Source organism: Strongylocentrotus purpuratus, unplaced genomic scaffold, assembly GCF_000002235.5.
Source record: "Strongylocentrotus purpuratus isolate Spur 01 unplaced genomic scaffold, Spur_5.0 spur5_scaffold_7, whole genome shotgun sequence".
Classification (NCBI taxonomy): domain Eukaryota; kingdom Metazoa; phylum Echinodermata; class Echinoidea; order Camarodonta; family Strongylocentrotidae; genus Strongylocentrotus; species Strongylocentrotus purpuratus.
Window position 1 is genome coordinate 8627052 of NW_022145613.1, and position 20867 is coordinate 8647918.

At 39.4% G+C, this 20867-nt stretch overlaps 2 protein-coding genes across 4 annotated transcripts in view; one reads left to right on the forward strand and one right to left on the reverse strand.

Moving 5' to 3' along the window:
- Positions 1-1707: 1707 nt before the first annotated feature.
- On the reverse strand, positions 1708-9675 carry LOC105442819. The gene is made up of 6 exons (XM_030974963.1): positions 9567-9675; positions 6433-6591; positions 5436-5700; positions 3389-4471; positions 2571-2677; positions 1708-2335 (listed from the first exon to the last, which is right to left on the reverse strand). The coding sequence occupies exons 1-6, from the start codon at positions 9633-9635 to the stop codon at positions 2285-2287; spliced, it is 1734 nt and encodes a 577-aa protein (XP_030830823.1). The 5' UTR covers positions 9636-9675; the 3' UTR covers positions 1708-2284.
- A 4561-nt stretch (positions 9676-14236) lies between these two features.
- The window catches only part of LOC582830 (nuclear receptor coactivator 7), a 55110-nt gene continuing 48479 nt past the window's right edge, over positions 14237-20867 (forward strand). For all 3 annotated transcript variants that reach the window (XM_030973817.1, XM_030973819.1, XM_030973818.1), the window contains exons 1-2: positions 14237-14401; positions 16794-16933. In XM_030973817.1, coding sequence (XP_030829677.1) covers positions 14400-14401; positions 16794-16933 — 142 coding nt within the window. In that variant the 5' untranslated portion in view covers positions 14237-14399. The remainder of the gene's footprint in view (positions 14402-16793; positions 16934-20867) is intronic.

A 20867-nucleotide genomic window follows, 5' to 3' on the forward strand; every position in this document is an offset into this window, starting at 1 on the left:
CTTTCTTAATGGTTGAATTACAATGGCTTGTCATTATTAACAGGTACAAAATGAACTCTATAAAGAGGTGAGCAGAGCGTACTTCATTTATGACAAATCTATGCGTTTTAAGGTCTGAAAACCCATGAAAAACCAAGTGTATGTTCATCAAAAGATGTATGCCTATTAAACCTACATGTATGTACCAGGGTACTGCATAGATGACAGAGAGAATAAACTTGGAAATATATTTTAACATCTAAGATTTTTCAAACTAGCATTACACCAACAGATAGATAGCAGACGGTGTAAATCAAAGAGTTAGAAAGTATAAGCAGGTTATTTTCTGAATTATGCCAAAAAAAAGGGATAAACTTTGTAAATTTGAATGTTGTTAGCTTATTGAAACACTTAAATAAAATTAGTTATATTTTGTGTAATATTGATATTCACATTCTGGCTCTCAATGAAACCAGGCTTGATGATTCTGTTGGAGATAATGAAACACCGGTACATATATCTCATTATATTCTTATAAGGAATGATAGACACCGAAGAGGTGGAGAAGTTCTCATACACACACATGAAAACATTATGTTTGAAAAGTTATTAATACCAAGATCAGTTAAGCAACTGGAAGTTCTTTGCATTCTTATTCGTCTGAAACACTCGAAGCCTTTCATCTGTATACATTGGTACAATGGAACTTATATGCAGTGTTAAACACTCTCAAATGATTATCTATTATGCAATGCCCACATTGAATTGTTTTGGATTTCTCATGACTGAATCCTCTATCCACACATCAAAATAGATGGTGCTCTTAGCTTTCTTGCTAGAAAGAATTCTACTATTCCAGCCTTTTAACTAACTGTACTGCACACAGGGGCGATAGTGAGCACCAAAAAAAAAGGGGGGGGGTTCCCCTCAACCACGCCCCCCTTGAGTAAAAAAAAATGGGGGGGAAAAATGGCATCTAACAACATTCCCCCCTTTTGAGTAAGAAAAATTTGGAAATAATAGGGGAAAATAGGGAAGAATAGGGAAAATAAGGGAAAAACCAGGAAAATCGGGATAAGATCGGGAAGAAAAAAAAAAATCTGGATTTTTTTTTTTTTTTAATCGGGTAAAAAAATATTAAAAAATCAGGAAAAAAATCCCCCAAAATTGGGAAACCGATTTTAATCAGGTTTTTATCAGGCTTGTGCACAACAAGAGGAAAGTATTGTATGGGTAGGACTAAAGTATTCCTCAAAGTTAAGATCAATTATTGAAAGATTGATTACGCAAATCAAGACAAATTTGGTCTGCTCAGCCCTGAAGGGCATTCACTCTATTCACTCTAGAAAAATGAGATAAGTTAATGCCGATTACACCCTTTGACACTTTACTGTTTTCTCTTTCTGTGGTCTTCCATGCTAGTACATGTATCAACATCAAGAATGGTGGCACTTTGATATTTTACCCAACCATCCTATGGTCAGGGGTGATAGTGAGCACTAAAAAAAAAAAAAAAAAAAAATTTTCACCCCCGAACCACATCCCCTTGAGTAAAAAAAAGAAAAAAGAGACAATTCGGGGGGGGGGGGGGGAATGGCATCTTACAACATTCCCCCCTTTTGAGTGAGAAAATTGGGAAATAATAGGGAAAAATAGGGAAGTATAGAGAAAATAAGGGAAAAAATCAGGAATTAAAAAAATTTGGGAAAAATATTTTCAAAAAAAGTAAAATTGGAAAACCGATTAAAATCAGGTTTTTATCAGGCCTGTTTGGTTCAGTGCTACGGTTCAGTGGAAGAGCAGTGGTCTTGTTACCGGGACATCCCGGGTTCAAAACCAAGTCAATGCGCTAGTATCCTTTATGAAGGCATTAACCCTCATTACCAAGTTCCTCAGAGAGGACTAAAAGACGTTGGTCCACTGGTTGCATACATATGTTTTCTTAGCAGTCAGGTAAAACAATCCAACAAAACAAACACATTATTTTCTCTTTCTGTAGTCTTCCATGCTTGGCATGATCAATGAATGTGCTAAGAAAGTATCATCATCATAAAGCCTGGTGGCACTTTGTTATTCTATTTAAACATTGGAAACCTATTATGTTTGTGTCTACATTCCTATTATTCCATGGTTAGAAAATCGGCTACCTTTTGATGTTGGAGAGCTTGGTCTTGACTGTGCTGCTGCCCTCTGTGTCCACTACTGGCAAGTCATCACTGATCTGTTCTGTCTACTGCCCTCTGTGTCACTGGCAAGTCATCACTGATCTGTTCTGTCTGCTGCCCTCTGTGTCGCTGGCAGGTCATCACTGATCTGTTGCGTCGCTGCAGGTCATCTTGCTCTTTAGCCTCAGATACTGTGTACAAAGGAACAAAATGTTATAATGACAAGAAAATCGGTGTTGAAAAACTGACAAAACATGATCTTTCATGGCAATTCATGTTCACCATTTCATAATACAATTTAATAAAACTTGGTGAACATATGGGACATACCTTGGTCTTGCCTAAATAAGAAAGTTTTATATATGTTTTGTTGGATGAGGGGAAAAAAGGATCCGACTTGGCACCAAGTCACCTATATGTACTTACATTCTTCCTGCTTTCAATGGCTTGCTGTATCCACAGCAACTCCATGGCCATGTTGTTTCTCATCTCTTTCAGCTTTGCTTCATCTCTCTGTGGCACTTGTTCATCATCTAGCATAAAAATGTATGATTTGCAAGTCATAGGGAAATGTGATCAAAGGGGATGGATTACCAGTTAACCCAAGATCATTACTAATATTGTAGTATTGTAATATTGTAATTTGTAGTACATTATGCTCCAGAAATAGAGTAACAACAAAATGTACATGTTTTGATCAGGAACAATTTCATCTCTTAAAGCGGCAATTTTAAGTATAAAGTTTAGTGTCTAATAGATTCAAAATTCAAAATTTTGGGGAATCTGAATATGACACATGACTACATGTAGTAAGTTTCTTGATTACAAAGAGACATTTGCATCTGGAAATCTATCAACTTCATTAATCTCTAAATACACATACTTGTATAGATCTGTAAACATATAAAATCACTAGAATAAGAGTAAGAGCAGGGTTCCCTGTGCATCATGAAAACAAAATCTCCTGATATTTCCCTGATGGAGTTCAGGATCAATGAAGGAGATATTTAAACACACTAAAAGGCCAATTATCTGGTGGACACAATGGCTTGACACAAGACAAAATTTAAGTGACCAGGTCCCGATTATACTTTGGAAGGAGGGGGTGAAAATCCCTTATGTTATCCTGATTAGAGTGGGGGGTTCTCAAGTTTCTTTTTCCTTGACTGAAACAAAAAAAGAACTGATTTTCCTGGTTTTTCCTGATAATCAGAATAGCTAGGAGTCCTGAAGAGCAAGCTTACCGATACCAGACAGGTCTGTGCTCCAAATGGAGGTCATGTCTGCAGCTACAGATGCATCAAGGTCACTCACTCGATGATCATCCTGCATTGAACTTTGCCTGCTGTGATCAGGATCAACTCCCATGGCGCCTAACGACCTTCCAATTGACCCCTCAGAGGTCACTGTGCTTTGCTTTTGTTTAGGGTCAACATGTTTAGATCCCTTTGATTCCATTCTGTTTCCTTGGCTCAGGCTGGTCTGCTGACTACATGTGCGTAGCAGAGATGGCCTCTCTTCATCATGTGGGAGACTGCTCATGGTTTGTGAGTGCAAAGCTTGTCCTTCACCGTTTGATGACTGGTGGAAGACGGGAACAAGGGGTGATGAATCGGCCTTGGACCTTTGTGGTGATGATTGTTGGGGTCCATTGTGGCCCGCAGATGACCTCTGCCTGATCTGGTCCTCTTGTCCCTCACTATCTAACTCCTCACTGCCATCCCTTTTTGCATCAACATCTGCTGCTGCTGAGCCGTTATATTGATTAGAAGAAGACTGATCCCCAAGACTTGTTGATGACAAAAGAACTCCAAGTTCACTTTCATCTTGGTCTAAATCCTCCATGACCTCGCTCTTTGATGTCGTTTCAACACCACCATACTCAAGTCGTTCGTCCTCAAGGACAGCATTTCCAGAAACACTCTCATCGTCCAAGGATGACAGATGAACAGAAGATGCCTCCACGGAAGACACCAGGGTGAATTCAGTTTCATTTAAGCTCTGTCTATGCATCATCTTCTCACCATGGTAACCCCCTCTGACTGGAGCATGATCCTCATCTTCTTCAGTGCCCCTACTTCTCTCACTCTCACCCCTTGCATCAAGTGTTTCCGCCGAGATAGATTCCACTCCATGTCCCGACTTAAAAGGGGATTCTCTTTCCCCATTCGGCTCGGTTCCCCTATCAGATCGTGCAGATGAAAAAGATTTGGAAGCATCTGGATTCTCTTTAAGTTGTTCTCGCATGTTTATTGTTTGTTCTAATGGTTGTGTATTTTCTGTTGTTTCCTTTATTGATGTAACAGGAGACTGAACATCAGTTAAACCTGCAAAGATAAACAAAAACATATGATAAGGTTAACACAAGGAATTGAAAGAAATCTAAATCAGAGTTGAATGAACAAATTGTAAGAATTTAATCAATTACAAGTATCACATCCAGATTTTTCGGTCTCAGTATTGACATCTATTAAGCTACTGATTTCTAGCAAGATTAAACAGCAGAAAATTCATCAAGCTTTACCAATGGAGAAACATGGAGGATTATATACTATCAAATTAACTTTGCACTAAGCATGTGTTCAAGAATCTTTAGTATCGTTAGTGTAGCCAGGTTTAGATGTACAGTCTGCATTTTCATTCACAGTCATGTAATGAATGAAGACCTGTATGCACGTTGTTATGTTTAGAAACAGGTGCATTGAAACTAACATGCCATCGAAGCTAACTTAGAAATGCAGTGCAGCTGCTCATTGTTATTCGTAAAAGATGCATACACACAATGCAAGAGTATGCAAGAGTCTTACATAGATTGATGCACATGTATCATGCACATGTAGATTGAGTCTGGATTAAACTACCAAAGCAACCGCACATGTTTCTGCAGGCTCCATTTTGTTTGTCTCCATACTTGTATTTATTTAGCCTAATAGTTATTACTTTCCAACCCACAACACAACACTGACATGCTAATAATAATGAATAAAATGAAAGGCAATCAATACCCACACCACAGCTCTACAGTATATCATGAATTAAAACTAACTACAGAGCGCTTTACACAAAACTCTAAGGCCCGAATTCACAAAGCAAGGTTTGAGCTCAGACCAAGGTTTGAGCTCAAACCTCCTTTTGTTTCGCCAAACCTCCCTTTGTTATTTACAAACCAGGTTTGTAAATAACAAAAGGAGGTTTGGCGAAACAAAAGGAGGTTTGAGGTCAAACCTTGGTCTGAGCTCAAACCTTGCTTTGTGAATTCGGGCCTAAATGTCTTTCTATTCTCAATAATACCTTCATAATCTACATGGGAATTCTCTGAGTGACTTTGTGCACTAGGCCTATCTCCCTCTGCACCTGCACCAGGTGGTAATGAGGAACCCACAGAAGATGATTGCACAGACTCCTCCAATGATGATGAAGACGATCTTGACTGGAAGTCGGATGAATACTGTTGGGACGCTGCATCACCCTTTGTACCCCCTGACTGTTCAGATTGATGTGAAGGTTGCAGTTTGCACCAGCCTTTCTCGGCTAGTCTCTGCAGTATATCACTGTCCTAGTACAGGGGGAAAGGGGGGGGGGGAGAATGAATGCAAACAAATACTAGACAAATTTAACCCATTTAAACTTGCAGAGCATTATAACATTTCTTATTATATCCTGCATCAAAACTTACTGTTTTCTTTATTGGTTGAGAGCTCTTCACGCGACTAGAAATATTTCAACCATTTTAAGGTTGCTCTGAAAAAGTACTATTTAGGAGTTGCAAATTCAGTGAGCATACAGGATTTCAAATGCCTCCAGGGTAAAAACTCCAGCATTGTCACAGCACGGCGCTCATGATCGTCCAAGGTAGTAATTATCGGGGGGGGGGGGGGTAATTTTCCTCGGGGGTTATTGTCCTATGGGGTAATTCACCGGGAGGTGGGGGGGGGGGGGTAATTGTCCTCAGGAGGTGGTTATCCTTGGGGAGTAATTTTGAGAAATTGTCCTTGGGGGGGTATTTGTTCTGCTTGTAACTGGCCGGAGGTGATTGCCCAACGGGTAATTGTCCTAGAACCTCAGGCCGTCTGTATAATCAGGTTGACTTTAATGAATGTTTCAATGAGATGTGGTCTTTTTAGGCGGGCCCTCTTTCCTTACTTGCTGTTAAGGCTGGTTTCACTGTATAAACATTCATTTTTTAATTGATTAAAAATGTATCAATACTTTCTATTATCAATAAATATCTTTGATTCTAAGCTTTTTGTTATGACATTGCTTTATTCCATCTTTCTTCTCTTCTTACCTCCTTAGCTGATTTGAACCTTGGTCTACAGGGTGTATTTGCTGGCCAATCAGTGGACACTCTAGCGGAAGCTCCTCCTTCAAGTTCTTTGTTGATTTCTTCAAACTCTGCTCTCAGCTCCATTAACGATTTCCTAATCAGGGTCCCTCTGACCAATGCCTAATTAAAAGTTAACATAATATCATCATAGTGGAATGGAAATTACAATTTGGTGTTTATTGCAAAGGTTAGATCTACAGGTAGTACAGCAGAAAAATAAATCAGATATGCGTCGAGTAAAATGTAGTATTTTGGGCAAAGAATATGGCTATAAATGGCCATATATTCAAAAATCAAAGTCATACAAAGAAGACAAGAAGATATCAGGTTCCATCACCTGATGGCTCGTACTAAACACTTAAGTGACTCCGCTATGTACGTGTTTCCTAGACTGTGGGACGAACTACCCCGGGACTTGCGTGTTGACTTTGTACTTTATAAGACCTCGTTCTCACTCACTTTGAAAGTGGTCTTAGTTAGACCGCTCCAGACCGCTTCCTGGACCACTTTGAGCGTTCTCACTCACCTAAGAACCGCTCCTGAGGAGCGGGTCTTAGTTAGAGCGCTCCAGAGCGCTCCAACGAAGTGAGTGAGAACGGGGTCTAAGTTTCAGACCTGGCAACACAGGCTGAAAAGACATATTTTGTTTGATTAACTTTTTCTCTTGAAGTCTTTGTTTAATTTAATTTACGAGAGATTAATGTAATAATTACGGTATCATTCATTCGTTTACTTCTTTATAACATTCTTGAACCGAAACTGCAATCTTGATTTTATCATTGTTATCTCTAGAGTCTTTTGTCTTTCTTTTTTCTTTTTTCTAATTTCTAATTTAATTTACGAGAGATTAATGTAATAATTACGGTATATCATTCATTCGTTTACTTCTTTATAACATTCTTGAACCGAAACTGCAATCTTGATTATATCATTGTTATGTCTCTAGAGTCTTTTGTCTTTCTTTTTTCTTCCATTATTTAAACATCTTCTGGACATTTCAAACGCAGCTTCTTTATAAATTATAAATTGTTTGCATAATATAATATATAATATGAAGTACTGATTCTTTAATGTGTTAGTTCTCCTAGTTTCCTTACTCACCTGAAGCCCACTAAACATATGTATCTATTCACTTTCTTTACCATGTTTTCGTAACTTTATATACCGATTAATCTGTATGATTTTAGACATTCTTGTCAGTGCGCTACTACATGCTCTCACATTTTATTCTTTGCTCAGTTTTATACTTTATGGTTTCAGTTTACCTACTAGATATTTTATGCAATAGTTTTTAAGCCAGACTTAATTCCTCATGTTAATGCTCAGTATCGTGTCATGACCAGACCGATACAGCTCGGCTCCCTTTTCACGTGTACCGTGTGAATTCACGATCTCTACACAATGGTGATGACCTCTGACTGGCACTTCGTAAATGTGCTGCTTCCGTATAATGTGCTGAATAACACTCATACAGCGCATTATACGAAAGCAGCACAATCACGGAAGTACCAGTCAGAGGTCATCACCATTGTGTAGAGACCGTGAATTCACACGGTACACTAGACCGAAAGCTTCAGTCTCTATACCGTCGGTTGTTCCACTGAGACTACGTCTGGCTCCACTAGACCTCCGGTTATAGAGACAGAACGATCGCCTATGCCAGCCTATGTTGAAGATATCACGGCTAGATTTTAGCCGTTAGGCCTCTCCCACAAACATGAACAAACTTGCCACGGCCGTATTGTTATGCCCCCCAAATCCCCCAAAATGTCATTTTACCTCGTGCATATCCAATTTTACATTAGGCCTAGGCTATAATACATCGGTTCCACTTACTTACTTGATTGAAATAATCCGTTTAATGGTCCCTTTTAAGGAAATTATGTGTCAAAATCGACATCCATGTTGAAAATCTTGCAAGCCGTGTTAAACTCTCGCTGCCGTCAATCTCATCCCTTCTAGTCTACGCCGAAGGCAAAATGATTATGAAGGAAAAACTGTGATAACGCCATTACGAACGTGTAGATGGCGCAGTTTTTCCTTCATAATCATTTTGCCTTCGGCGTAGACTAGAAGGGATGAGATTGACGGCAGCGAGAGTTTAACACGGCTTGCAAGATTTTCAACATGGATGTCGATTTTGACCCATAATTTCCTTAAAAGGGACCATTAAACGGATTATTTCAATCAAGTTAGTAAGTGGAACCGATGTATTATAGCCTAGGCCTAATGTAGCCAGACGTAGTCTCAGTGGAACAACCGACGGTATAGAGACTGAAGCTTTCGGTCTAACGGTACACGTGAAAAGGGAGCTAAGCTGTATCGGTCTGGTAAGAAAATTTCTTTTATTTTATTATTTTTACCTCTGATTATGATAATCATTTTAGATGTTGTTTACCTACCTCTCCAGACCATGGGACCCTATGGGAGCAAATTAAGGCTCCCTCGAATAATATCATAAAAAACATTTCGAGGGAGCCCTTAAGGCTAGTCATGCCTATTGCGTGACACTTGGTAGCTCTGTATGAAAATGATTATTAAAGAGAATGAGTAGACTACAAGAAGGTGGACCAAGATTCAGTAAGAAGATAGACCTGGACTGGAGGCTGGAAGCTCGACGGCTGTCACTCAGCGGCTGTCTCAACTCTCACTCAGTCTCAGCATTCTTTCAGTAGTCTATTTGCGGTAAAGCAAAAGGTAGATCTAGATCTAGTGCCTAGTGGAACTTGGTACAAATTGTGTGCATGCACACAGCCAAAGCTTCTCACTGCACTGGCCAATGCATATAGATTAGAACAAGATCTAGGTCTATGCAAGATATAATTTGCTGGGAAGATCCAGCCTATCCTCCGAGCTCCGTCGCCACCGCGCCACATGGCCGCACCGAGAAGACTTCACGACGGAGGAGCTCCGGCTGCGCAGGGGTAGCGCACGGCAACGGGAGGTGGAGTAACCAACATGTGACTCGACTGTGAGCTCAATAGTGATCGTGATCGTCGCCTGCCTAGTCTAGCTTAGTTCAATTTTTAGCTTAATTCCAGCAAATTGAGCACAACAGTCAACACATTTTATCATAAAACATCATGTTATCTTACCTGCATGCTAACAAGTAGCATGAGCTCCTCTCTGTTGTCGTTTTTCAATAGCATGGACATGGTTGACATGTTTATGTTTGACAGATTTTACGATTATTTCAGAATAGCCGCCATTTATTGAAGTCCTGTGCACAAGCATGGTATGGTCGTGATGACGTCATTACAAGGTCCGTTTATTTATCAATGTTTATTGCATTGACGAGTTTTATTTCGTCAATGCCTCGTTTTCGAAGTCCACTCCAAAAATAATTTGCTTTTAATAGATGCAGAAAAACAAGAGAAACAGAGACAAAAAAAATTGAGTAAAATCGAATAACTAATAAGGAAGCTATATGACTATGAATTTTTGAAAAAGTATGAGTATGGAACAACCCCCCCCCCCCCCCCACTCAGGGAACGGCGGAGGGACCCCATGGGACCCCATAAGGCCTAAAATAAAAACTTGTTGTATTGCCCTTTAGGTGCCAAAACATGGGTCAGTCGGTCAGAATTGTGTTTTTTTTGTTTTACTGTTTTTTTTTGTCGACCTCTTCGCGGGCCGATATTTTTCAGTTTTGAATGTTTTTGTTTTTTGTTTTTCCCGCCCTCTTTTGGATGATATTTCTCAGTTTTTAATGCTTTAATACATGTGTTTCATCGTCATCATTCCATTCATATCTTTTTCACCTCATAATAATCCATGGTTTGCAATGTTGTGTTGATCGAGATGTTTACGTAGCTAGAAGAGGGCAGAAGACGAGTGAGAATTTGGGAATGATTTGATTTTATGAATTTATATCCCATTTAAACAAACAAAATATAGATTTTTTTATTCATTAATATTTTAAAAAAATCTAAAAAACTGTTTTTAAAAAAAATTTAAAATGCCGACCGTAGATTTTCAGATTTTTGGGTCCGTCGCAAAGGGCAATACAACAAGTTTTTATTTAGGCCTATAATTCATGTTCCCAAAATCTCCGGTAACTAGGGGTACTTTTCACCCAACAATGTCCGGCTCGTAATACACACAAAAATCGGCCCGTATTGACTTTACACACCGGACCTAGGGGGGTACGTGTTTTCAAAATGAAACATAATACATACATAATACAACATAATACACGTACCCTAAATAACACTGAATGGGGGCCGGGGGCGGGATGGAACAATGGTAATCAGGCGCGCCGGAAGCAGTTTGGGATATTGGAGGGGGGGGGGCAAACATTCCAGGGGCAGGGGTGTCGATTTGTATCCGTGGTTGGAGGGGATGAAAGGGGCCAAAATATTTTCGGCAATGGATCAAAGCAACCAAGAGGTAGAAGCGTGTGGCAGGTTGCACCCCTCCCTTCCAAGTTATTAACTTTTTCAAGTCACCCTCAATAAAGATAACATTTCAGAGAATATGGGACCCATGTGGGGCCCACATGAGCTTGCTACCTGGGTTATTATCCTCTCAAGCGCGTTATTACCAGGATTTTATTTTAGGGGGTGGTAGTGAGCTCTAACAATTCATTAAATTATTAAAGAAAGAAGACGATTCGTTGTACCATTCTCGACTCTTAATCCTTGTCTGAATTCAGTTCCCCCCCCCCCCCCTCCCGCGCGAAGCGTGGAAACTCTGACGTTTCATTAAATTATGAGAGAAAGAAGACGATTCGTTGTACCGTTGTCGACTATTAATCCTTGTTTGAATCAAGTTCCCCTTTCTGACGTTTCATTAAATTATTAAGAAAGAAGACGATTCGTTGAACCATTCTCGACTCTTAATCCTTGTCTGAATTTAGTTTCCCCCCCCCCCTCCCGCGCGAAGCGCGGAAGCTCTGACGTTTCATTAAATTATAAGAGAAAGAAGACGATTCGTTGTACCGTTCTCGACTATTAATCCTTGTTTGAATCAAGTTCCCCTTCCTCCGCGCGAAGCGCGGAAGCTTTGATGTTTCATTGAATTATTAGAGAAAGAAGACAAAAGACGAGTATACTCTCATCGGGCTCTCATCATTAATTTTTTTTTTTTGTGATGGTGAATTATTGGGGGGGGGGGGATGATTGTACAGGCCACCCCCCCCCCCACCTGAAATATTGGGGGGATATATCCCCCCATCCCCCCCCCCCCGGGATCGACACCCATGTCCAGGGGGCTCACCTTCCAGGGGCAGTGCATGGTGTAATGAGCAAAAACGTTGGGGGGGGGGGAGAAGAAAAATCTGCATCACCACTATACCACTCTTACACGTAACCGGGCACGTTACATGCAGGCCCCGCGGAACGTTTTTTTCAAAGTGCAGTATTAACGATCAGGTATAGAGCGTAAATTGGCGTGGGTTCAGGGGGTCAAGGGGCTGAACCCCCGGAAGCTCAGGGGTTTAAGGCATTAAATAACGGTCAGATAAGCATATCAAAATATGTGACACTACTAGGTCACTAATTGGCTGGGAGTCCAGGGGGCGGAGCCCCCGGAAGCTCAGGGGTTTTAGGTATTTCATTACAGTTAGATGAGCATCCAGGGGCCCTCTTTAAGGCCATTGATGTGGTCCAGGGGGCAGAGCCCCCGGAAGCTCAGAGGTTTTTAGATATTTAAATACGGTCAGATGACCATCCATGCAGGGGCCCGCCTTATAGGGCCCTTGGTGTGGTCCAGGGAGCAGAGCCCCCGTAGGCTCTCGGGTTTTAGGCATTACGGTCAGATGAGCATATGTTGATACCTCATTTGTGACATTGGCAGGTCACTTTTTTTTTCTCTCTCTCTTTCTTTCTTTTTCTCTGTAACATACTTTTTTTTAAAAGTACGGGGGGCTCGAGCTCCCCAGCCCAGCCGTTCTACAGGCCCTGACATAAAGGCTTCTAAATAAGCATATTTTACGCCCGACTGTAAATTTGGGAATTTCTAATTTTCCAACAAACGCATAAAAAGGTATGACTTACAAACAAATTGAAACAAAATACTGGAAAATCAGTTCATTTCAGCAACATTTTGTTAATCACTGGTATCGAATAAGAAATACCCCCCCCCCCCCCCCATCAATACGCCAGCGTTCAGGGGCTCATGTCTTCTCACCCCGATAACAAAAAACACACACGCTTTCCCATCCTCCCACAGTATTTCCACGATATGCGCGTATCGCTATTATGAAAACCTCCATTGATATTAAAATATATAAGGTGGCATGCGGAATGTTTAGGAAATTTAATTCCTGTTAACTTTCCTTTTCTTTGAATGGAATTTTATATGTGATTTAATTCAGGTTTTATTATTGTTATGTTCTTTTTGGTTAAAAATACAAACCATCTTTACTCCTTTACTGCTTTTCTTTTCTATTTTGGAGGGGGCGTTTTGCCCCCCCCCCCCCCACTTTTTTGGGTTGGGGGCAAGTGCACCCCCCCCCCACACTTTCGGCGCCTATGATGGTTATCCCTACACAAAGTGCTAATTTGGTTATCAGTTTGTGACGTCATTGCCTCACTATTTATGAATTGCTTCATATATGTTTGCCCATTAATTTCCCTTTTTATCCCCCAAAACTTGATTACCCCCATGCCTTTGCCCAGGATATATTATATGATTTGTATCCGATTGCGGGCACGGACATTCTCACAAAATCTTTTATGAACTTTTAAGAATTTATAGGCCTACTATTTTCTGAATATTGTATATTCATAATCATGATTGTTAGTTTATCAACATTCAAATTCTTCATGATTTAACTGAAAAAATATAGTGCATCCGCAAAAAAAAACATATTACTCTCAATAAAAACTTGGATGCTGGTGTGCGAAGGAAATAGGATTCTTATAGGGAGGAAGGAAAATTCATATTATCATTATAAAGAAAACAATGAGTGGATAGTGAGGCAATGACGTCAAAGACTCATAAGTGAGTTGCCAATTTGTCGACAGATATTTCGCTCAGTGGGGGGGTGGGGGGGTTAATCCCCAAAACACCCCCCCCCCCTGCGTACGCGCCTGGATACAAGGTCAAGGACTAATGGTTTGTGTCTGCAAACTAGAGGGGGAGGGGGAGTAACGTGAGCAAAAGATTAAGTAATTCCTTTCATTAGACTGTGACCAAACTCGACAATCATTGCAGAGATAGAAAAACAGACAGAAAGAGAGAGAGAGAGGGGGAGGGGGGGGGGGGGTCATAGGTAGAACGAAGATAGAGAGGGAGTCTGGGGTGGGGTCGCGAAAAGGGGAAAGTTTGCTAAATGAGGTATCCTGAAATCCTCTCCTTGACGAAAAAACTAATCTCTTTAACTTCGTCGTAATAATTATTGATGTTGACTAGGAAATACCAAGGTTCTTTCTTTCTCTTGTCAATTAAGGTCACAAAGGTGTTTTTTTCTTTAATTTTTTAAGAGGTTTCTTATCTTTTAACATTTCAACATGTAAATTTTTTTGTATAAAAGGTATGACGATATGATTGTACATACTGTATATACAGTATATTATATCTATTAAATAGTCGCTAACTCAATCAGGTGCCCGAGAAATGCTAATTAAATGTATGATGCAACTGAGAGGCTTCGGTTCAAATTGTGAACTCTCTCGAACTTGAAGGTGACTGGAATAGCACTATTTTCTGAGTGGGCGCGACCCCTAAACGTTATAAATTTTTGATCGAAAGCTGGCGCTATGCTATTGACGAAAATGAGCAAAGCTCGATAACATAGAACGGTACGGTACGGTACGCACGCATATATATCAAGCGTACACAATCTAAACATTGAAGCCTAGATGAGATTGTTACAGCGAGCAGAAACATGAGATTTTCAGGAATTACATTGAGTTAAATGCTCAGCTCAGGAATATTCAGGCATATCTTGACTAGACACATATGTGGACAGCAAATTCAGACTCATGTAAGTATATTGTAGGGACAACACCGGACCAGATATTAGAATAGATCTCAGAATGATCCAGGGATTCCAGGGGCAGGGATTTGATTTGTATTGTGGCTGTGTTGTGTGAATGTCAATACATTTTTAGATGTCACTTGTCAGTGCATGTCATGTTGTTGGTGAGTGAGAGGAGGTGAAAGGGGCGGCGCTAGTGTAGTTTCGTATCCATTTTTTAGTAGCTTATTATCTATTCTTAGCAAAGGAGTTTTAGCCCAATTTTTTACTCATTTTAATCATAATCATATATCACATTGTCCAGCTGAATTTGGATCACATCCAACATCGGGAAGCCTCCGTTTAGGGCTTCGATGTCGACGTCCTCGCTCAGTAGTCAGTACCGTCTCTACCGTATAGCTCTGCACCTCGAACTGAAGCTATCAGTCCAAAATTATGCAAACTTCTCGTATTGTTTATAGTATCGTGCATGCGCGTAATACCATAAACCATACGAGAAGTCTACATAATTTTGGATTGATAGCTTCAGTTTAAAGTGTAGGACTAGAGTCTATACAGCGTAGAGATGGTACTGAACGACGATGTCGACAGCGAAGCCCTAAACAGAGTCTTCCCGATGTTGGATGTGATCCAAATTCAGGTGGAAAATGAAATATATGATTATGATTAAAATTAGTAAACAATTGGGCTAAAATTCTCTTAATTATTTAGAGTGGATATTAAACTGCTAAAAAAAATGGATACGCAACTACACTAGCGTCCAAGGGGCTTACAGTAACAGATTAGCATGATGTTCGTGTAATGGCTTACAATAGTAAAGATGTGTGATCACATTATTAAGCATTAAGCTGAAGAATAGCTATGCTGTCCTTGGTCTAGAATCTATGCGGTAAAAAAATGATGGTGATGTGTTTATGCATTGTCAGTAGGGGCGCTGGTCCGAGAATGGGGATCGTCCGCATAAACGAGGATATCCTCGTAAACGTGTACAAATCGTGTGCTAAAAATGAGGATCGTCTGCATTTTTGTGGACGATCCTTACCGATGTGTGCGTTGGCGATGCGAAAAAAACGGATTCCGTGATGATGCTCCATGATGTACAAGTTCTCACTTAGCAGCAGAGAGACTTTCACGTTATGATTAATAAATCCTTGGGATGACGGACAACCCGTAAAAGTAGATGGTGAACTAGGGGTATTTTATAATGCAGAATCTGCTGGTTTGTCGCATCCCCAGCGCACGGATCAAGAACCCTACACACGCAGAGCGCTGAAGGACGCGATTTGTCCGCGTTTACGAGGATATCGTCGTTTATGGGATGATCCTCATTCTCTAAACAGCATCCCTACTGATTGTGTGACAAAACTGCTGTAGCATGTACATGTAGCTGTAGACTTGGATCTCTCATCCAGTCAATCAGATTAATTTAATCTTTAATGATGTGAATATGAACAAAGTCCGTCTTTATTCTGTTTACTTGAACCTCTCCTTCAGACTTATCGCTATCCGAATTTCCTATTTGATAACAAATTCTCATGTTATGCAAAACAGTGTCTTATTATAGACTCTAAATTTACTTAGCTCTATTATGTGGTAGCTACATGTAAGTCAAGTGTAGTTTTGTTTGATTGTTTTCTTGTTTTTTTCTTATTACATTATATTCCATTATGTTTTTTGTTTGTCCTTTGGAAAGCAAAGAGTAATTTACACTGTAGGTTTATCTCTCTAGGGACATGCCATATTTTGTTAGTCCGCATAAATTTTAACAATCCAATCTCTCACTTTCATGTACAAAATGAAACTGATGATTAGATGAATTATGTATTTTGTTGTTGTTTGTATTTATTCTGCTCTTGTGGAATTTTCCACTTTTTATGTATACATGTACTTGCCATATTGTATAATATTGTATTTATGTTTAGCATGACTTACATGTACATGGTTTACATTTGTAGATTATTCCTATTTATCGTTATACACTGTACATTACATTTGAATTGTTGTTTTGTTGTATTCTGTATTCTTTGTATTATAATGCTGTGTTTGTATTCTTTATTATGTATCATTATCATGACATGTACTGTAAATGTGTTTTACTCTCATACCCTAGAAGGGGGTCGCAATAGTCAATAAATTCTGTTTTATCTGGAGGACTTCATGTAGTTGATAAGAGTTAGAGAGAGAGAGAGAGAGAGAGAGAGAGCTATGGCGGCTAGACATTTTGAACACGTTGACTGTTTTTCATCAGGAGTGAATTGGCGATGGGCAGTGCGGGTGATCTTTAACTTAAAGTTTAAAGATCAAATGATAGAGTTATAAATCTTATTAAATTGCAATTATCTTCTTGGCTTCCACTTTGAAAATTAATTGAAGAATAATTTACTTCTCTCTTCGACAGGACTGAGACGGTACTAGAGGGAGAGGAAACCCTCTCCAGCCGTCTTAAGGACAGCTATCCATACCGAGGGGATGGAACAGGACGATCAGAGCCAGTTACTATCCGAGGCATCAAGATACGCTCGGACAGTGATGTTTCAGGTTAGTACATGTCCTGTACATACAAATGCAGGCCTTAAATTAATCGACGGCCATCGACGGCCAGGCCGTCGATGCCCCTATGACTGGCCGCGGTGCCCTCCCCAAAAAAGATAAATTCACGGCCAAAAAGGCCGTGCCCTTTTTTTCAAACTGGCCGACGTGCCTTTTTTTCCAACTGGACGTGCCCTTTTTTGTTTAATTTGCGCACATAAAACCACCAATTGCGCCCATAATCATCTAAAACTAGACGGCAAGGCGCAAGTGTTTTCCGTGAAAATGCGCCCATAAATTATTAGAACAGTAAAAATACACGAATCACGAACAGTCTGCCGCCCACGAGCTCTCTTCTAGCTAAGTATTTAGTGCTTTAATAAAAAAATGCGCCCTTTGTTATTATATAGGCAATGCGCTAGCGCACGTGCGATCGCATGATAAGCATATGGTGCATGCTGTTGACGCACGCACGTACTACGTACAAATCGAAGGCCAGGATCAAGAAAACAAATCGTCAAATGGAGAAATAAACAAGCATTCAAATAGTCATTAGAGATCTGTCGAGGTTTGTTTGTAGGTCTAGTTTATTATTTTATCTCAAATAGAATTTAGAATTATCTTATTAATAAGTTAAGAACACCTACGATGTTCTCGATCGCAGTTACTCTCATTTTGCCACCAGCCGACCTCGCTTCAAAAAGCTACCCCGCCAGCTTCCCAAGACGAACGTTTCGAGTCCCGGTAAAATTACGCGCTGCGAATCTCCGAGGGTGCATCGGTTTCGCTGGCAAACTTCCAGCCCGACAGCTTCCCACCAAAAGTGGCGAGAGTGTGTGCGAGGAACGATTTTGGTTTCGTGAATGCACGTTACGCAACTGAGCTGAGCGTGTCACTTTCAGCTGTCGAATGTCTATAAGGACATTTTTACATCTTATTTCATTAGTTAGGCCTATCTAGACCTTTCTATACAACAGTTAAAAAGATAATTTCTTCAAATTTGCTCCTACTACCGAGAGAGTGGCGGAACGGAAGGTTTGTGTGCGAGGTGCGATTTTGATTTGGGATACCCGGCCCGGTAAACTTGCCAAGATCTTCTGACTTTCGATGTTTGTGAAACTGACAATTTATTTATTCATTTGCTCATCAATATTTTTAGTTACTTTAAAATACTGTTTAATGTGCAAGTTTGATGTTCTTAATCAATCTTTCCTGTTCATATTGTTAAGATTAAAAAGTTATTAAATTGATCGTTCGATCTAGATCTATTCACATTATGAAATTAACATTTGTAGACTCTCTTTGAACTTATGATTAGATAAGGGGCCTATCTGTTTTTGGAAAATTGCCCCTTGCTCTGGTAAATTCCCGTGGCAAAGGGCAACTTAAAAAAAAAATTGCCCCTTGCTCCTGGCTGCTAAATCTAAGGCTTGCGGGCCGCCGCCTTGTTTGTATGTACCGTAGACCTCTATACATTCTGTGAAGAAGCTGGTGCTAAAAGTCCTGGGAAATTGATCCCGCACAAGTTTCATAAAATACACATAGAAATACATAAAAACAAAAATAGAATCAATTTTTTTGGCCTCATACTTGATGCCCTTTTTGTAAAATATTTTGGCCTTGATGCCCTTTTTGTAAAAATATTTTGGCCTTGGTGCCCTTAAAAATATGAGGTACTCGAGGCCAAACTGGCCTTGCCCTAAAAATGACGAAATTTAAGGCCTGCAAATGTACCCCCTTCCCCTCCCACTCAATGTAGGTATCAAACTTTTTTTTCCAGTGTGAAAGAGTGCATACATGTATTAGCCATTTTCTTTCCAAAGTTAACCAACGAGCAACGACCACAAGCTTCTGTGTTATGTGTGGGAGTTGGTAACCCCATGAAGCAGTATGAACCTTGTTGTACACTTTATTTGATCACATAATTTTACACAAAGGAATTAAGAAGTCCTCTGTTATTTTTACTTCTTGATTGCATGTAGCGGACATGTACAGTACATGGTGTACATGCATACAGCATACGACTTGGCGGAATTGAGCGAGTCAGAAAAACAAAGGTTATTTTGTTATTACATGAACAAGTAGTCATTGGCTTCACTTCCTATCTTACTTGCGTCCACGTAGTACACAATCAATGTTTAGGCAAGGAAGATATCGGGTCAAATATAAATGCTATTTGTATTAGTATTGTACCACTTCTTTGCCAAAGTCCAATAAAGTGAGATTATGTACAGGCGAGGAAAATGTGATGCAGAGATCTTCTCTGCCATACTGATCTGACTAATATGCTCTGGCAACAAATTGTTAAAAGTATTGGGTTGAGGTTAGGATTAGGCCTACCATTAGATTTTAGGTTATGTTTATGTTTAGGTTTTAGAATTAAGTAGCGTGTCTTGACCAGGGTTGAAGTTAAGAATTTTGTTAGTGTAGGAAATGGTACATGTTATAGATATGTTTTAATTTTTTTTTTTAAACCTGGACATTACAGAATATATTGGGTTAAGATTGAAGTTATATGGTATGTTAAGAAGTTCTTAAATCTCTTTCAGATTTGACCAATGGAATGAATTATGTTGAGGGCATCCAACCGCTGACCAGATTAAAATTTGAAGATTATTGATATTACCCACTAAGGTTAATCTCTTATTTACATGTACTGTACTTGTACATCATACATGTACATACAGTGTACATTATATACATGTATGTGTACTTTGTAAGACTAAACATTAAAAGGAATATTGCTTTTTGAAAGCTTTGCATTTAATATTAGAAACCATTCAAATTTCTCCCTTATGAATGTAGTTCTTGACAATGTAAGAAATGAAACTGTAATTCATATAAACTTTCATTGATCTTTTTTAGCCTTCCAATGATCTTTTTTTAGCCTTCCAATGCTGAATTCCTCTTTGCTCCCTTGTTTATTTATTGTTCCCTTGTTTATTTATTGTTCCTTTGTTTATTTATTGTTCCTTGAAGTACACTAAATGCAAACCTAGTAATGACGTCAGAGGCATCAACTAGAGAAAACAAAATTACAGCACAATGCGAAAAGGATAATTTATGAGAGGAACATCTCACAAGAGGTGACATTTATTGAGAGCCATCACGATCGTTTCTACATGTACTTGGCATACCGGGGGAACTGCTCGGCAACCCCATTTCAGTTGGAGATCTGTGGCAATGGTAAACATGAGCAATTGCGTCATCAGAGATTGTTCAAATTGACACGGTTGTTTGGAATTCATTTAGACTTCATGAGAAACAATGTAGCTGCTTCAAGTGCATTCCTTCTCCATACAAGTCATTTCCTGACCAGAGATATTGTAAGGCATACCGGTAGTCATTTATTTCATGAGTTTCAAATTGTACAGGAAATGTAGTATTGTTATGATTTTGTTCTTGTATGAAGGCTTTAATTAATGTCAACGTTGTTTTTCTTTCCTCTTTGAACAGTGACCGTAGTGCATTTAGAAACTACCGTATTGATGCAACATTCCAAAGTGTTCATAAGTTTCTATTTTTGTCCGTGATTTTTTTTCTTTCTAGCTGCAGTTTCTACAATTTCAATGAAAATTTCCCACAGCCACCCACAATGTGTTTTACACTCCATTCCAGTGTTTGCCTAGTTATTCCTTGATGGAAACTTATTGTTTCATTTTTTGTTTTCTTTGAATGAAAATGGAATTGCTGGCAGGTATTTTGCCACTTAAGTCTAAATAAAAGCCATGGTAAATAATACAAAAATTATAGAGATAGAGACAGAGAGACGATGGTAAATAATTTTTAAAAATATTATAGAGATAAAGAGACAGAGAGACAGAGATGATAAATAATATGAATAAAATATTATAGAGATAGAGACATACATGTACTGTACATGTACTAATGTAGAAACAGAGGGAGGGAGAGAGTGTTACATGTACATGTACATGTACATAGT

What these genes read in the sequence shown, in the direction of transcription:
- LOC105442819 (XM_030974963.1), bottom strand. Translation starts at nt 9,635, where the DNA reads ATGTCAACCATGTCCATGCTATTGAAAAACGACAACAGAGAGGAGCTC. An exon ending in TGCTACTTGTTAGCATGCAG is followed by an intron (nt 6,592 to 9,566) that starts GTAAGATAACAT and finishes ACTTTTAATTAG; the next exon opens with GCATTGGTCAGAGGGACCCT. An exon ending in CCATTGAAAGCAGGAAGAAT is followed by an intron (nt 2,336 to 2,570) that starts GTAAGTACATAT and finishes CTTTGTACACAG; the next exon opens with TATCTGAGGCTAAAGAGCAA.